This window comes from Colossoma macropomum, unplaced genomic scaffold (genome assembly GCF_904425465.1).
Source record: "Colossoma macropomum unplaced genomic scaffold, Colossoma_macropomum, whole genome shotgun sequence".
NCBI classification, from domain to species: Eukaryota; Metazoa; Chordata; class Actinopteri; order Characiformes; family Serrasalmidae; genus Colossoma; species Colossoma macropomum.
Window position 1 is genome coordinate 18,859,921 of NW_023494787.1, and position 16,979 is coordinate 18,876,899.

The 16,979-nt window shown below is 39.1% G+C and overlaps 3 protein-coding genes across 3 annotated transcripts; 1 reads left to right on the forward strand and 2 right to left on the reverse strand.

The window, feature by feature from the left end:
- Positions 1-1,140: 1,140 nt before the first annotated feature.
- gmnn (geminin DNA replication inhibitor) lies at positions 1,141-5,188 on the reverse strand. The gene is made up of 7 exons (XM_036566341.1): positions 5,040-5,188; positions 3,413-3,483; positions 2,532-2,633; positions 2,287-2,443; positions 1,961-2,043; positions 1,715-1,825; positions 1,141-1,637 (listed from the first exon to the last, which is right to left on the reverse strand). Exons 2-7 carry the CDS (start codon positions 3,464-3,466, stop codon positions 1,401-1,403), a joined length of 744 nt encoding a protein of 247 aa, XP_036422234.1. The 5' UTR covers positions 3,467-3,483; positions 5,040-5,188; the 3' UTR covers positions 1,141-1,400.
- Positions 5,189-7,430: 2,242 nt separating this feature from the next.
- Positions 7,431-13,999, forward strand: cunh6orf62 (chromosome unknown C6orf62 homolog). The gene is made up of 5 exons (XM_036566342.1): positions 7,431-9,234; positions 11,683-11,859; positions 12,747-12,872; positions 12,977-13,111; positions 13,198-13,999. Exons 1-5 carry the CDS (start codon positions 9,106-9,108, stop codon positions 13,321-13,323), a joined length of 693 nt encoding a protein of 230 aa, XP_036422235.1. The 5' UTR covers positions 7,431-9,105; the 3' UTR covers positions 13,324-13,999.
- Positions 14,000-14,455: 456 nt separating this feature from the next.
- acot13 (acyl-CoA thioesterase 13) lies at positions 14,456-16,569 on the reverse strand. Its single transcript, XM_036566343.1, has 3 exons — positions 16,374-16,569; positions 14,876-15,060; positions 14,456-14,717 (listed from the first exon to the last, which is right to left on the reverse strand). The coding sequence occupies exons 1-3, from the start codon at positions 16,455-16,457 to the stop codon at positions 14,561-14,563; spliced, it is 426 nt and encodes a 141-aa protein (XP_036422236.1). The 5' UTR covers positions 16,458-16,569; the 3' UTR covers positions 14,456-14,560.
- Between the last annotated feature and the right edge of the window lie 410 nt (positions 16,570-16,979).

A 16,979-nucleotide genomic window follows, 5' to 3' on the forward strand; every position in this document is an offset into this window, starting at 1 on the left:
AATGGGCTTCCATACATACCATCTCAGACCAAAGGTCACTAATTTCCATCAGTAGACTATTGGACATATTAGGTATAAGCTAGTCATTCATGATTTTCCTCATTCTTTTATAATGAAGTTGTGTCATCAAATGCTGAGAAGCTTAGAATTTGAGCCTTGTCCTCTCAACTCCACCTCTCATTGTTGCCTTGGTTGCATCACAAAGGATAAACAGAATTAGAAACTTCTGGGAAACTGTTCTATGAAATCACAGATGAAAGTACATTTGTACTCTTTTCTCAGATCTTTGTCCCCATGAAGAGTCCCAAGAAAGTTCCACACTGTGAGATCTGGCTGGCCAGCAGGTCCAGAATTTTGAGCTGCACATGGCCATGAAAGTGGAAGCAGCTCATGACCTTACTGGGGTACTCTAGCAGGTTTACATCAGATTCATGATGTTGAATGACAAATCAACACAGTACTGTGCAAAAGCCTTGTTATCCAAGTATATAAGCAATTTAACAAATGAACTTAGTTTTATTATTAGATAAAATTAGCATAAATACAGATGCATTGTGTTTGTGGTTGAGTGTATTTGCATCATCTTCTCCAGACTTTAGAGGAAGGCCAGCATTATTATTCAATAATTTCAAGTGGTACTTAACTGAATAAAATCAGATGTACTGCTGATGAAATAACATCCACACAATGACTGGAATGCACTTAAGTCCAGAATCAAAACATGTGGAATAACATTGGTAACTTTTTGAAAACTAGCCATTTCAGATAACAGTACTGTACAATTAGAAAAAGGAGGCCCACTTGCAAAAAAAAAGAGACCCCCCCAACCCCACACACACTAAATATGAATGATGAATGCTTTAGTTGGAGTTTGTTTTCTGTACTATGGTAGACGTAGGAGCTGAAGCCCTTTTTGGGAACAAGCTTTTAAAAATAATAAATGCAACAAACCTACAAAATTCCTTACAGGAAAACATTGCATCAGTGGTTCTTAAACACAATCTTGGTGACCATGTTGACAATTTTTTGCATTTTACCCTCCTCTAATAGGGTTCTGCTCATCCCATGAGCAGTCAGTCACCCAAGTAGAAGATTTGATATTCATGACCTTTATAGAATGACAGTGAGGCAATATTTATAAAAATACAGCACTTTATTCATGTACATGTCCAAGTTTTACATATGTACAGAGAGTGCATCAAACCTACACAGCCATAAAAAGTTGAGTCAAATGTATTTACAAAGAGTTAAATATAAAAAAAGGCATGTCACTTAAAAACAAAAGGTAATTGCACATCTCTTGTTCAAAAGGCAGTCAAACATACAGGCAATTGAAACATACCAAGTTAGTGCACCACTGGTGCTGGTATCAATTCTTCACAACTGGCTAAGACCTTAAATCACTTTGGCTGTTCTGCATCTGAGGGAGCTTCTTCTGCATCTGAAGCAGTGGCATCTTCTGCTTTTGGCATTGGTTCTTTATTCTGTTCATCCAACTCTGGTTCTTCATCCTCATCTTCATTTGCACTGTCATCTTCATAATCTTCATTCTGGTCTTCTGCATCCTCATCATCCACTGAATCAAAGGCAATCTCTCGCAACTCCTCCAAATTATCTGGACTTTTACCAGTTAACCTCTGCAGAAAATGAACATTACTTCAAAAGAACAAACCATGCTTTAGGCAATAGTGTATTATGTAAACTGAGTGCTTACCTCAATCATGTCAGCCATGTGTTGGACGTGCTGTGCTAGCTCCTGAAGTTCATCATTTTCACTTTTCAGTTGAGCAATCTGTTCATCTTTAGTTTCTATCTCTTTGTGCAGCTAGTGGAGAAATATTTGATGAGTACAATGCTTGATTTGTCCTCCACTGAAACTGGTTAAGAAGAAATCTTGTACATCTGAAGTGAGAGCCACCACTGCACAGATTTGTAGATCTAAATATTACCAATAACTCACCTTCTCATTCTCCTGGAGAACATTGAACAGTGCTTTACGCCGCTCTTCTGCTATCTCCTTCCAGTAGGCAGACGAAGGAGTTTCTAAAAGAAAGCAGAAAGCTTATGTTAATAGCTTGGTCTGATGTGAAGAGGCTGGGTAGAGTCCTGAGCGTCTTACTGTACAAAAATTCACACAATGCTACTTCTGTTAACATCAAATAATCAAAAGGTTTCACACAGATCAGAAGACTACCTTTTTCAAAGCCTCATAACTGAAACAAAGGCATGGTTTTGCTTGGGTTGAAAGCTTAAAGCCATACAATTTTAAAGCATCTGTAAAGTTACCTTTGACCATCAACTCATAGGCTTCCTGAGTGATTCCTTCAGGCTGGTTCTCGTTTTCTAGGTCTGTGGTTTTTACTGCCACTTCAGCTTTAACCCTCTTTGAGCCCTTCACCTGGTCTGCACTCCACAGCTTTCTCTTAGGAACAGCCTTCCCAGTCTAAAGAGATTAGGGAAAGGAAAGCCTTTGGTATTCTGGCCTGAATTAAGTTTTACTGGATTGTTTACAGTAATTCTGGGGTTTGTACCTCAGTTATCTTGCCAAGGTTCTTATTAACCGCAGATGGCTGAAGGACTTGCAGTGTTCTCCTCCCCGATGAAGCACCTGATGTTTGTGCTGCAAAAAACTTCTGTAAGAGTGCAAACAATCTTGATTAAAATAACTTAACAAAAAAAAAACAAAAAAAGAAACCCACACCAAAGAAGGAGGGCACGAGATGGGGTGGTTTGTAGTATAAGCCATGCGAGTCAAAAAAAAACGTGGGAACAGCCTGAACTGTCAAACTGCACTCCCCTCCCAGAATACAATAACAAACAGCATTCACCTGGCTCACTCTTCTCCACTTACATTCTTCTTAAACTGTCATTGTAAGACTGAAATCTGCCTGGTAGTTGAGCAGCCCTGCGTGTCTCTAGGCCTAACAAGCGTGGGAAAGGGGCAGGCCAGTCATCAGTTGCATGGGGCAAACGCCTCGAATTCCCACAGGTAGTGATTGGTCCTTTCAAATCATTATCTTACTGCAAGATTCCTGAACAAATAATTACCGTGGGAACTGGCTTCAAAAAGCTCATTATGGCCAACTACAAGTTAGGAGTTGGTTAATGTTTTCACTCAAACAATACAGTGGCAGCCTACGCCACAGTTAACAGGTTCAAACACTAGATCTGCTTGTATTGGCAATCATTAATTTAACTAGAAATGATGTACTTAATAAGAGGACAGAATTCTGAGACGTGACTAGTTTAGTTACCATTTTAAACATACAATATAGATAACCTGCTGTCCACTCTAAAAAGCTGTTTTCCTTTCACAAAACACCACATGAGTCATTCAATTCAGTTCTTTAGGAACTCACAACCTGACTCCACTTCAAATGGCACTAGACAAACAGGTCAAATTTTAACTCACCTTTATGTTTTCACAAGGATTCTCTGCTTGCTTCATTTTTCTGGCAGAACTCATGGTTGATTCGAGACTACCTACAGAAATGTTAAGGCAGACAGTTAACGAGAGCTCAAAATTAGAGACGGCAGTATAATGTATTGCACACTATGGATATATTGTGACTTAACTTGGTGCCAACATTAGAGCGATAGCTCAGCACACTAAAGCACATTTTAAGTGCTGCACTTTTATAATGTTGAATGCTCAAATACACCAAGACTTTTCTGCTGTATTGAATCAAGACACCATTTTGTATTAAATTATATGGTTTGTAAATTGTTTACACCCATACTCAACTCAACACAATTAACATACATTAACTGAATGAGGTGATCAGAATAATGTCTTGGTCAGCAGCTACAAGTTGACACATCAATTCATTACTAAGCAATCATCAGTCTGGTAGCAGTGTTGATTTTTCAAAAATCATATGCTCTGTTGCCACTTAGGTGATGTGGTGATCCAGGTCCTTGAGATCCACCACCCTGCAGACTTTAGCATCAACTCTGATGCAACACAGCTGATCCAGATAATGAAGGCCTTCAGGAGTGTGTGAATCAGAGCCAGGTGTGCTGGAGCTAAAGTCTCCAGGACAAGGACTGGGGAACCCTGGCCCAAAGTGATTATCTAGTTAAATGTACACTGGATGAGCATACCCCTTTAGATATTGATTACACATCATTCTTACTGCCATAAAATCAGGATTTTCCATTTTTTAGAAGTCAGCAGAGCCATGTGACCAAAAGACTGAACTTAATGATAAATTAACGCTTCAGTCGTGCAATGTGAGCTGTGTGTTCAGGCAGAACGCAGATACAGACATTATATGGTTAATGCTGAAGCACAGTAGTTTCTTCTCTACTCAAATAATTGCTTGGTTAGACGGGCACAGACAAGTTGGCCAACGACACAGGTTAAAGTAAACCCCCCACCACAACCAGGTACTTAGCAAGCCACAGCAGGCCACCAGCGCGCTTTAATTTCACAGCTAGCTGGTGATCAAGGAAGACGTAGGTTAGCTATCTCTTTGCTTAACATAACGGCTTAAAAAAAATCAAGTTAACTCAAGCAGAAGTCAGCGAGGCAAATAAATAAAACGTAGAGGAATTCTAAGCCCATTTTTCACGTAGCTACCCACCCAGCACTGCGCTAATGAAGTGCTTTATTCTACTACGTTTCTCAGCAGACAGTCAGCTACAAGCTAAAGAACAGAGAGAATATGCTCCTCCAGCTCCTCCAGGAATATAAACGCCAGAACAGGCAGCAGAACGTTATTCGCAGTAAGTTACAACATACGTTAACAAAACATGATTTTTCCGGCCCACCTCTAATGGTGGGCGAGTTACATGTTACTGCAGCACCACTTAAGGTGGAACGAAAGAACTCGAACAGAAACCTGACTTGAAGCAAACCGTTGTAAGATATTTTGTTAGCTAGCTAAACAGATAAACAAGCCGAGGTCACACACTTATCCGGTTAACGTTAAAACACTTCTGCTAACTTACATCAACGAGCTACACAAGGCCACAGAAACCGGCGAGGACACTTATCTTATTATTGAAAAAGGGTGAAAATATATTAACACACTTACAAAAGTGGCGAAATAAAGCTCTCAACTCTCCCAGACACACCCACGGCTCAGCGCTATGATGAACTGAGAATCGCGCCACGAGCTTAAGTACGGGCTTTGTACTCGGCCACGTGACTCCCGGAATTTGGCGCCACTTTGAAATCCTGCAGAGACCCCTAGAGGATTTCTCACTCTAAACGCCTCGAGTATCTCAACTGCTTTGTTTTGGTTTCCCCTGCTCTTTTATAGGGTGACTGTAGAAATCCGGCAGGGAGCATTAACGGGTTTTTTCTTTCATGTTTTGAGACTAACATCACACACGTCTTTAACGTCTGCGCGGTTTCTGAGAATGTACAAGTGATCTCCAGTGTTCTCATTCTCACTGCCTTCTGTGTAAATGGTGCAGACTCGAGTTCTGAGCACGAGCGAGTACAACCTGTGTGAAATTCGTTAAGCACTTGACGTAGCAATAGCATCATGAAGGGCGAGGAGTGCCACATAATCAGTACATTTCTGGATATCATATCTGCATTTGAGTTATTTTTTTTTCTTCAGCTGAAACAAAGTTTGCATGACTCAAACGTACTTCTATCTTCCTGGAAAAAAACCTGCTAACTTTTTTTTGTATTACTGAACCCTCGACAAGCGACGGGACTTAAGTTTTCTTACTTGCCAGCTTTTTGTTCGGATTTTTCCGTTCCACCTTAAATGCTGCATCACTTACTAGCGCTTCTGAGGCGACAGAATGTAAATGCCGCACCATTTAAGGTGGAACGGGTAAATTCGAACATGAAGCTGGCAAAAAAGAAGCCAACTTCAGCCTTGCTGACAAGCAAACATCTAGAGTTTAAATATCTAAATGCACCATCTAGAGTTTAAATATCTGAATATACCCTCTGCTGTCGCTATAAATAATTAACCAAAAGGGGTTAAAAGGAAGCGAGTTGTTTTGCAGGAGGTCTGCTCTCCTCAGGCGACATTACTGTTGTAGCTTATGTCAGAGACAGATTGCTCAAAGGTTTCAGCTACAATGACGTGTCGTATAAAGAGCAGCACAAACATGCGCACGCACCCGCTGTTACTGTCTGTCTGGCCCTTTTTTGGCAATAAAATCATGCATTGGGGTGTGATGGCACTGGAGAGTATTAGATACAGTTTATGATCCTAACGATTAGATTAAATGATCAGCGTACTATACAACATTGCTCTTACAAACAGCAGCAAAACGCTCATATTTACCGTCACATGTCAACCACGTGATGTTTCCAAGGGGTTGCCAGAGTGTGCCTCTAAAATAGACTTTGTGCAGCTGATGAAGCGCTAGACGCACATGCTGGTATTTTTTTTTTTTACTTATAAGCACGTGTAATAACAGCGGAAAATTCGGAAAATAATACACTTAATTATAATGCACGACTTGCATCGTAACATGAAGGACGAATGCCACATAATAAATTGCTTACAACAGTGTTGTACTGGATAACAGACTCAGGGACCCTCCAATAGGATAGGGACCCTCCCCTCCTATAGGAACATCCCTCATTTCTCCTCCCACTGAACAATTTTGTTATCTGGTTAACTGAAAAATCCTGCTCTCTGAAACACTGCACTCGCCCTGCGGTTTTTTTCTGGCTCTTGTAATAGAGCTGGGCAATGTGACAATATTTATCGTTGTTGTGATAAATTACGTCACAATATGTTTTTCTGAGCATATTGAGGAAATCGCCACTACTTAAAAAAGATTGCCCAACTGCATGTTTCATTACAAAGAGATAGGGGTGTAACGATACAGTCAGCCCACGAGCCGATCCTCAATACTGGTTTACGATTTGATATTCTCGTGATATTTTCAACAAAATTCGAATTGAGAAAAATAATGACTTTAATAATGTTCTGGCACAACTTACTAAGCACACAAACGCTGGGAGGCAGGAGGAGAGTGCTGGAGGGAGGTGTAGAATGGTGCTGATCATTCGCAAACTCTGGTGTTTAAACAATGCAGTCACACAGCATAATAACAGAATATCTATTATCTGTGATGCCTTGTCACACCTCCATACTGCACATTGTCACAGTTTTGCATTGCGATATCACAATACATTGTTACACCCCTACAAAGAGCATAATTAGCCCTGTGTAATTGAATTTAGAGCAGCACAGTGTGTGAAATTCTGATTACAAATTGCTGGATTTCGATAGTATTTTTAAATGTGGTCCTACTTTGTCTGTTCCAACTTATCAGATACCACAGAATTTCCTGAATCGTTGTGATATTACATTTTTGCCATATCGCCCAGATCTTATAACACAACTGACTCAACTCAAGGACTTGATCATTAGCTAGTGATGCCACTCAGGTGCAGAGAAAAACAAACTGCATTCGCTGTTGGTTGGGTCAAGTGTGAGTAGGGGGACCTCTCAGGACCAGGGAAGGGAAACACTGCTGGAAACATGTAGTCCGAGAGAGGGCCTGAAACCGACACCGAAGTGAAACCTCATTTTTTAAACCTACCTCAACAAGAACGTTTATTTAAAGGGGATCTGGCAACCGCGTTTCTTCACAACTCCGTGACGTTCACCGCCAGCCATTTTGAGTTGTTTGTTCAGAGACGCGGGTTTGTTTTTCTCCACAGACAGACGGGGAAGACCGACGACACGACAAAAGAGCAGCTCAAAAGACATTTTGCACAACCATTTTGTAATTATGGGTCCACCGAGAAGCAAATCTAGTCGTTTATTATCCGAAAGAAGGGAGAATTTCAGTTGGTTTGTTCATTTATCTTGACATGGCATGGGTGGTTTGGTCGGTTGGTCTGTGACGACGGAGGAAAACAACGCAGCAGCGGAGAGAAACGAGTTGGGCAGCAACCAAGCTTTTGCACGAGAAAAGTGTTTTCTTTTACAGATTGTTATTTGAGAGCGGTACACAGTTGTGGTTTCTTAAACGAAACAGCAAACGCTACGGCGGTTAATCCATCGACAAAATGATAACGGCAAACCCGCGAGATGTTGAGGAACAGTAAACGTTAGTTAACATTAGCTGTCTTTGCTAACTGAACCAGACACACCACGCAGTTCCCATTTCTGCTAGAAGAGGCAGCGAAACAGAGACCAGACAACAATAACAAAAAGGCAGAAAATGTAAGGGTGAGGCCTTGAGCAGACGTTGGCTAGCAAGCTATCAGTGACCTATTACAGTTGATCTGAAATGTAGCTGACGTTAAGTGAACTCGGCGTGTTGTTGGCGAGGGGAGAGTGCGAGCGCACAGCTTAGCTTAGCTGAGAGAAGTTTCGTTAGCTAAGCAGCCACAAGGAGCCTAAAAATGGAGACTCACAGCAGCGGTGACACTACAGCAGACCGTGGGCCGAGTTCACGGCCTTAAACCCCAGGATGTCAAGCAGTTTCTGTGTTCTTGTACCAGGTGCCAACGCCTCCAGGCATCTTACATTTCTCTGCCATGGTCGCCTTTACCCCCCGTCATTCACTTGTGCGTTACTGAAGACAGTTTAATGCAATATGAACACAAACAAGACGTGTCGTGGAAGAGACTCCAAAGTCCGCAGTAGTCAGGCCTCGTAAAGCCTAAATATTTTTTTCTGAGCTAGCTTAAGGTAGCAGATTTGTTCAACTTAAGTCAGGGATCTACTTCTCTATCTCCTAAAGTAATAAGCTGTCGGCATGTCATTTGTTTTGCCAGTTTCAGTTACATCTATAAAATGCAGAATTGAGGTTTGTTGAGCTCGGGATTGCAGCAGTAGCGAGTTAGTAATAGTCTAAAACTGGCCTGTGCTTGTTCGCTCGGCTTGTTGCTCAAACATGGTGTGATATTCAGACACGATTCAAAATTGTTGAGCCCCATGTGCACTACCCAGACTGATCTCAAAATGACTTGATTCAGTGAAAAAAATGGTTTGATTTTGGTAGATTTGTTTCCTCATTAGAATTAGTGTATATTACAGGTAGTGCCGGATCTTTTTTTTCTTTAACTGTTTTAAAAAACGCAAAAGCAATTTGAACAACGTAGCCTGCTCATAGGAGGCACTGAAAGGGGAAAGAGTGTATAAAGAAAGCAATTCCTAAATAACAATGGGAGACCCAACATCTCGAAGAAATCAAACGAGAAACCGACTCCGTGCCCAGCTACGGAAGAAAAGGGAATCTTTGGCTGACCAGTTCGACTTCAAAATCTACATTGCCTTCGTGTTTAAGGAAAAGGTGAACTGCATAACTTGACTCATCCGCTTCATTGCACTGTAGTGGAACGCATTTCATTTCGAGCATTGACATTAAACTGCAGGTGGAGAGGGATGGGGAGTATTTCACAAAGCAGAATTTCTCAGTAAACTGGATAACTAAAGGGGAATTCCACCGATTTTAAAAAACTGAATAATTCAGTCATTCTGTTGTAAACAAAGTTGTTCAGAGTGGCTTGATGTGAAATGATTAATTGCAGAGAAACTTGACAACTTGGATTTCTTGGTGATGGTGATAGGAACCAGGGGTCGCAAGGTCTACAACGCAAAAATAACCATTTTATTTACTATCCAAAACGAACAGTTAACCTACACGTTATCTGGTTCTTTTATGTGATGTTGATCATAGTAAATTAGTAGGATATCTGGGGGAAAAAGTCTTTGGGGGCGATTTAACCTCACATCGCCTTGCATGTAATCCTTTACCATGAAGGTCTTCTGAAAATGTTTTAGGTCATATCCTTCAAAAGTTTAGTAAAATAATGTCTCTTCAGGCATGTGGCTCCTATCACCACTGCTGTGAACAATTCTGACTTGGAGAATGGAGCATTTCAAAGCAAATCACTCCAAATGATTTTATTTACATCCTATCTATTACATTATGCAGATATTTTGAAAAATCTGTGAAATTCCCTTTTTAACTTAAGCCAAATGTTACGGACTGACAACTAGTAATGTTCCTCAGCTCTGTTTCTGTTGCACAGGCATTTTTGCCTTAGCAGGCTAACCAAGAAACCCTACTTTGTGAAATAGTCCCCTAGTTTTGGTTTTTGTTCTGAGTCTCTTACAGACTTTGAGTTCATTGGCTTTTCAGACAGTACATTTATACCCAGATATTGTATGGATCTATTCTATGGGACTAATGGCTCTAGACTTTCATTAGGCAAGAGAGTGAATTGGACAAAATTGTAGGCCACAGTTTAATTATGTTAAAGGAGAATTGTGCTGTTTTTTCCAAAATATTGCATATTTCAATTGGTGAAACAAAGCTATTCAGAGTGGTTTGATATGAAAATATTTTTCTACAGCACTAATATTGCGATTTTTTTTTTTAACTAAAACTATCAGTGAACCTCAGTGTGTCTTGAGTTTTTTAGGTGGATTGTCATATAAATAATGTTAAATAGTGACTAACAAATCAAGCGTCTTTTCTTGTTCATCTGTTTAAATGGTCAAATTGGCTTATTAGCCATCTTGTAGTCGCTAACTTTTGGTAGTACTAAATTGAATTGATACACCACACATACATTCATCTCAGTTACATAGAATCAAGTGTAAAGCCTGTATTTTTTTTTCTGAGTGAAAATCTAAGAGCCAAAAAAAAACAAACCTGCTAGCATGCATGCTAAACACATTAGAATTTGCTTCATAGCTAGCTAACAGACAAACAATCTTTGTGCTGCCCTCTAAATGTTAGAGCATCTGATTCGAAGACAGTTTGTTCATTTATGATGTCTGTGTATTTGCTCCTTTCTTTTATTTTATTACAAATTCATATTTTCTAATAGACAGGTACGCCTTAAATTATTGTGAAATCTAATGACTGGAAAATTGTTGCAGTCAGCTTAAATAATTATGATCATCTCAAGTAATTGCCATAGTAAATAGGCATCACGTGGTGTATTTGCAACTGCTTCATATAATAACTAGCTGTGATGTAGCTTTTAGAGGTTTTAAGTGCATTGGATATCTGGTCCCGATCACAACCTGACTTAGTACGTTTTGCTAAAATCCACCTTTTCATGTCAAAGCACTCTAAACATCTTTGTTTACATCTCAGTGATTGCATTATTGAAATTTTGTAAAAATGGTGGCATTCTCCTTTAACATGCTGAAATCCCAGATACAGTTTTGCGTTACTTTTTAGTAATAGAAGTTGTGAAAAATAAGTGAATAATTCATTTAAAGGCTTATGAGGTATCCACAGACCTGAACCTGTGGGAAGTGAAATGCAGTGGGCAATTTTTACATGTGTGTTTATGGTCTTAAATAGGATACGGTTTAAAGAAGTTTAAGCATTCCTGGCCAATCCGTGGATGTACTTTGTTGGTTTTGATTGTAAGAAGTAAACATCTACAGTCGACTATTTTTAAAATATCATTTTCTGGCTATGTTAATGTTCAGCTACTTTAAATTTGAATAACTTAAAAAAAGAGAAAGAGAACTTAGAAAAATAATCAACAAAATAATAAATTTGGCCAGCAATGCTCAAACCTTTGCATACAGATGTAGGCCAAAAGTCAGTGAGCTAAGAAACATTTCTGGGCATGCCATTCACTGCTCAGATCATTGAACTCACTAGAATATTGAGCTTTGTGAAATATCCACTGATTTGTACCATGTTATTAATTAGAACTATTGTTGTATACTAACGCATTGCTCTAATCAAGTGTTCCTTATTTCTGAGCAGAAAAAGAAGTCTGCTCTTTTTGAGGTAGCTGAGGTGGTACCTGTCATGACCAACAACTATGAAGAAAATATCCTCAAAGGAGTGAAGGATTCAAGCTACTCTTTAGAAAGTTCATTGGAACTTCTTCAAAAAGATGTTGTGCAGTTGCATGCCCCTCGCTACCAGTCAATGCGCAGGGTAAGTCGTTTTGGGTGAGTTTGGTTTTGCTTTAGTCCTGGTTTAGAATTGACCTGAATAATTTAGTACTCTCCAATAGGGCTGCACAGTACAGACTAAATGCAAGATGAAAGATTATCATGTTTTGGTAACATTTGAGATTAGCTAGGGTACATTCAGCGCACAATCAAAAATTCTGTCCTTTGCATATTGTGGCCTTTTGATACGCCAGTATTGCAGGGTGAAATATTACAGTGAGGATTAACCAAGAAGACAGACTAAGGATCTACCAAGCTTAACTCTCTAGTCATCTTGTGTGGATGATAGTGCTTTTATACCAATCAAACTGTTGTTCACTCTAAAGAATCTCACAGTTGCATCTTTCTCATGTGGTAGAAGGTCCACTGTTATCTTCAAAGAACGGTGCAAGAAATTGATGCAGACTGACATGTTCTTTGAAACAAAATAGCATTTACTTGTAGGTTAGCACATTAGAAGTAGTTTAACACTACTACTTAATGTTTTAATTCACGCAAAGCCTGTCCAGAACTGAAATTCAACAGTTCATGTCATTTTATGACAGCAAGAAAATGTCATTGATGTTTCACATTTAATTATTTTGATTTACTGGAGAATTGTATGGTGACAGCCCAATTCAGATAAAATGCACGACAAAGTGTATTTCTCTTTGTTGTAGGAAGACCAAGTATGCCGTATACTGTAAAAGGAAAATCACTTATTTCTGTATTTTTATTTCTTTGCCATTACAGAGTTTCTGTATTGGTGGGGAAAAAAGTCCCATGTAGTGACTGCTGAAATTAGATTAGATGTAAACTTGCTAATTTAGTTGTTTTGCCTACTGATCATTGAAATTCTGTGATCTCACCGTGGTTTCTAAATATGTAAAGGATGTAATAGGTTGCACCCAGGAGATGGACTTCATCCTTTGGCCCCGCAACGATATTGAGAAGATAGTCTGTCTTCTGTTCTCCAGATGGAAGGGAGCTGACCATGAACCATTCAGGCCTGTTCAGGTAACCTACACGCCAAAGAAGTTACATGCTTTAAAAAAAATAGCATAATTTTAACACTGGTAATACATCATTGGTGTTTTTCTTTGTTCTATTTGTATTCAAAGGCAAAGTTTGAATTTCACCATGGAGACTATGAGAAACAGTTTTTGCATGCTGTTGGCCGGAAGGACAAAGCTGGGATGGTTATGAACAACCCAAATCAGTCTGTGTTTCTTTTCTTGGACAGACAGCACTTGCAGGTTGGTCCTTTTAACCTAGTTTACATATAGACAGTAACGTGTATTTAGATTTATCATTGTCACCTTTTGTGCATGTTTCTCTACAGACTCCAAAAACCAAGGCCACAGTTTTCAAGTTGTGCAGCCTCTGCCTCTACCTGCCACAGGATCAGCTGACCTGTTGGGGGGTTGGAGATATCGAAGACCACCTCCGTCCATACATGCCAGACTAGGAGAGACATAGAAGATTCCTCCCAAGGCCACTGAAGCAAGTTGACCTCATACACATCCCTCAGTTGAATAGAATTGAACTTGTGCTTGGAACTCTCCTTTTTGTTAACCACTCATTTTCATTCTGAGGTTAATTTAGTTGTTTTTTATGTCCCTCCAGCCGACCAGTTTTGGGTTGGTTCATTCATTTACTCTACACTTAACCTGTCTGCTTTTATTTGAACTTGCACGAACATTGTTTTTGAGTGGTTGTTCTCTTGGAGCAGCACTGTCAGCAACAACAGACACAGAAGGAACTCCGTATATTGGGGGAGTAAAAAAGCAAACCAATGCAAGGGGTTCCTTTTATTTGGGCCTCTTGTGTTGCACTGGTTCTGATACCAGTGACATGAGTGGGTAGTTAACTTGTCTCTAATTTTTGGGGGAAAGGATAGTTTTAAGAGTAATGACAATCAGTGACAGATGATCGAACAGCCTGCTTAGTCTTAGATGAACAATACTTGGGTACATTTATTTGGTGTAGACATTGTTTCTCATTTTCAACTGCCTGTTTTGCTGGACATTTTGTTTTTTTGAGTGTCATTCCTTGCCTGTACCTTTCTTCATTTTATTGTTTTGTAATTTCTGGAAGAGTGATGCCTGATGGGTTGGAGGTATTAAACATACTTTTCATCTGAGGATATGGACATTAAGTGAAGTCTTTAGGGTGGATTCTGGATGGGTTTTTGGGGGTTTGGCCTTTCTGAAAGTTAATGTTAACAGTCAAGCAGTTCATGCATTATTCGTTCATGCTACTGATACCTGATTTTTGTCTTCGGTGGTGGATATTCAGCGGGGAAACTAATGCTTAAGTTCATGTACCTAACAAAATAATTTTGTGGAAAATTTAAATGCATCATTAAACTTTGTTTGCTTCTTTGAGAACCCCCTTTATGAGTACTTAGAATCTCAGAGTTTGGAACTTGGTATCTGTAAGCCAACTTCGTTGAATAATAAAGCATAAATCTAACCATCCCTTCCACTGTAAATCTCATGGGTTCATCTGAAAGGAGTTTGCTGTGTTCATGACTTACTCATTCTGTTTGTCTCTAAATACAACAACACTGCTAAACATATCCCAATACAGTCCAAACATTAAGAAATCTTGTTGTGGTGCTTTTATTATACTTCATGTATGTGCAGCATAACTTTACAAGAGTCCCATTGTTTTTATGACCTTTGTGCAGGGTGTATTCATGATCAACTGCCAAGGTGCTTCGTGTGCCGTCCCTGAGCGATTATTTTCCCGGTAGCTTTGTTCGTGAGATCCACAGTAGCGAATGCCAGAGTTCTTCCTTCCTTTAAAACCTGGGCTGTGATCAAGACGTCTTCACCAACTTTGGCTGCATTCATGTACCTGTTAACACCAGACAGGCGCTGTTAGCTATGAGGCAGTTGGGTTGTCAAGTATGTTTATTAATTTCTTTAAATGCTTATTTATAAACATCATACATATGTTAAAAAACGAGTCTTAGGTATGATGACTTTCCATCTCCTTTGCTGGAAAAGCCTTACGTGATGTTCATGTCAACGCTGACCCCCGGGGCGCCTCTCTCGCTATACATAATGGCAGTTGTGGAAATAACATCAACCAGAGTGGCAGTCAGGCCTCCGTGCAGCGTCCCTAATCGGTTTGTGTGCTCCTCTGCCACCTTCATCTCGCAGACCAGCTTACCAGGACTAGCTGACACAATTTCAACCTGTTGTTTGTAGTCATGTTATTTAAAAAAAAAAACCCCACAAAAACACACACACCTGGTTCCTACTGCTTGTTTGGGCTATATTTAATTCTTATCAACATTTTATTTTTGACAAAAAGAGAACAATGTCAGACAATTGTTTTACTATTCTTTTATAATAAACCTTATTTATATAGCACATTTTAATACACTAAAAATGCAGAGAGAACAGAATAGAGAAAATAAAAGCACTGAAATAATAAGAATGAAAATGTGATGAAAAATTCTTGAATAGCCAATTCTAAAAATATGAATAAAAACAATGAACAATATAAATAATTAATGCAGATAAACTAATGATAATGAAAAAGTTTGAAAATAAGAAGTGTATGTATATATATATATATATATATATATATATATATATATAAACTAAAGCTAAACTAGTGACAGCGCCTATTCATGCTGGTTTTAGTTACAGATTTACAGACTTTTTTTGGTTTATTTATTTCAAGCATATAACCATATATATACAAACAAGTATAACAATAGGATGCCTTCACATCCCAGAATAAACAGAATAAAGAAAATAAGAAAAAAGAATACCATTGGGATTTAAATAAAATTGAGAAGCTTTAACATAGCAACGGATTTACAATACTTCTTATTTTGCTGCTGGTGCCAATTTACTAATGTAGAAATGTAATTACACAGATCTGTGCGTACAAACGTGATGTATGAAGGTATTTTGATTTACATGCCGCGTTGTCTGTCGTTCTCAATCCGAGGTGATAAGTCTGCCCGTCCGCCATGTTGGTGCGGTCAAACTCCTCTTCTAAACAAATACTCGCTTATTTATATATGATTATTCATCATGATTAAATCAGAGCTTCCTTACTACTTAATACTTTATGATTTTTACTTTTTATTATTTAAATGTGTGTTTAACATGGCGACAATTAGCTATAAACGAACCTTCAAAACTAAAAGAAAGAAGCTGTAAAGAAGTGTCTGACTTAGGTAATATTCACATTTATGTAAATGCTTACAGGCAGTTACGGGATCGGCGGCTTTCTTAAACTACCGCTCTGTAACGGTACTGACTTTGGTCCAGCAGCGATGTTGACCGTCCCAAGACGGTGGCGTTGTTGACGTGCCTGGCCGAACCTAACGCCGCGTCCAGAATTACTAATTATTAATTAGTAATAATACTAATCAGAGCTTAGCGCTCCCCCAATTAGAAGTCTTTCTCTACTGTCGTATGTAAAATATAGCGGTATGCGGTCTCGAACGTAGTCTCGGTTTTAGGCGTCTCTATAAGGTTGAGCACTCACCTTTTTTAAAACGCGGTCATGTCCACGACTTTCCACCATGGACCGCAACACCTGTCTCAGCGAATTTAAAGACAACGAAGCCATTGCAGCTTTTCTTTATAACAGACAGCAAACGAACCTTCACAAGATAAAAGGTCAAAAAAGTGCTTTTGGGAAAGAGTGAATGACAACAGGAACTTGTCTCTCACATACACTAAACGCGTTTCCTAAAATAAATGTCTCTGCTGATTTACGTCTTTTAGCTATGATTTTTTGGAGTACATTTCGATTTTTAATGCAACTGTATCATAAAAAATATATATATTTTTAAATATGTTCCATAAAATGTGTACTACATATTTTAAATATTTGATAAATAATTGTTGTGACTGTGGATGCCTTTATTTTGAAATATTCAGCTATACGCGGTGGTTTCTGTCCGTTCCGTCAACTAACGTGCTCGGTCAGCAACATAGAGATCTTATGAAGAGGTCTCGGTACCTCGTCACTGTGATTATTAAAGCTGTTTTGGAAAGACAGACAGGTCTCTAACTGATCATATTGATTCTGGTTTTTACTCTCTACCTGAAAAAGGCTTTGTTTTCGTGTTTGTTTATTACTGTGTAC

Excerpts from the sequence above, each read along its gene's own strand:
- gmnn (XM_036566341.1), bottom strand. The coding sequence starts at position 3,466 with ATGAGTTCTGCCAGAAAAATGAAGCAAGCAGAGAATCCTTGTGAAAAC. Across the intron at positions 1,826-1,960 it reads TTCTCCAGGAGAATGAGAAG|CTGCACAAAGAGATAGAAAC; the intron begins GTGAGTTATTGG and ends TTTCTCCACTAG. Across the intron at positions 1,638-1,714 it reads ACATGGCTGACATGATTGAG|AGGTTAACTGGTAAAAGTCC; the intron begins GTAAGCACTCAG and ends CATTTTCTGCAG.
- cunh6orf62 (XM_036566342.1), top strand. The coding sequence starts at position 9,106 with ATGGGAGACCCAACATCTCGAAGAAATCAAACGAGAAACCGACTCCGT. Across the intron at positions 9,235-11,682 it reads CCTTCGTGTTTAAGGAAAAG|AAAAAGAAGTCTGCTCTTTT; the intron begins GTGAACTGCATA and ends ATTTCTGAGCAG. Across the intron at positions 13,112-13,197 it reads TGGACAGACAGCACTTGCAG|ACTCCAAAAACCAAGGCCAC; the intron begins GTTGGTCCTTTT and ends GTTTCTCTACAG.
- acot13 (XM_036566343.1), bottom strand. The coding sequence starts at position 16,457 with ATGGCTTCGTTGTCTTTAAATTCGCTGAGACAGGTGTTGCGGTCCATG. Across the intron at positions 15,061-16,373 it reads ATGACCGCGTTTTAAAAAAG|GTTGAAATTGTGTCAGCTAG; the intron begins GTGAGTGCTCAA and ends TACAAACAACAG. Across the intron at positions 14,718-14,875 it reads AGCGTTGACATGAACATCAC|GTACATGAATGCAGCCAAAG; the intron begins GTAAGGCTTTTC and ends TGGTGTTAACAG.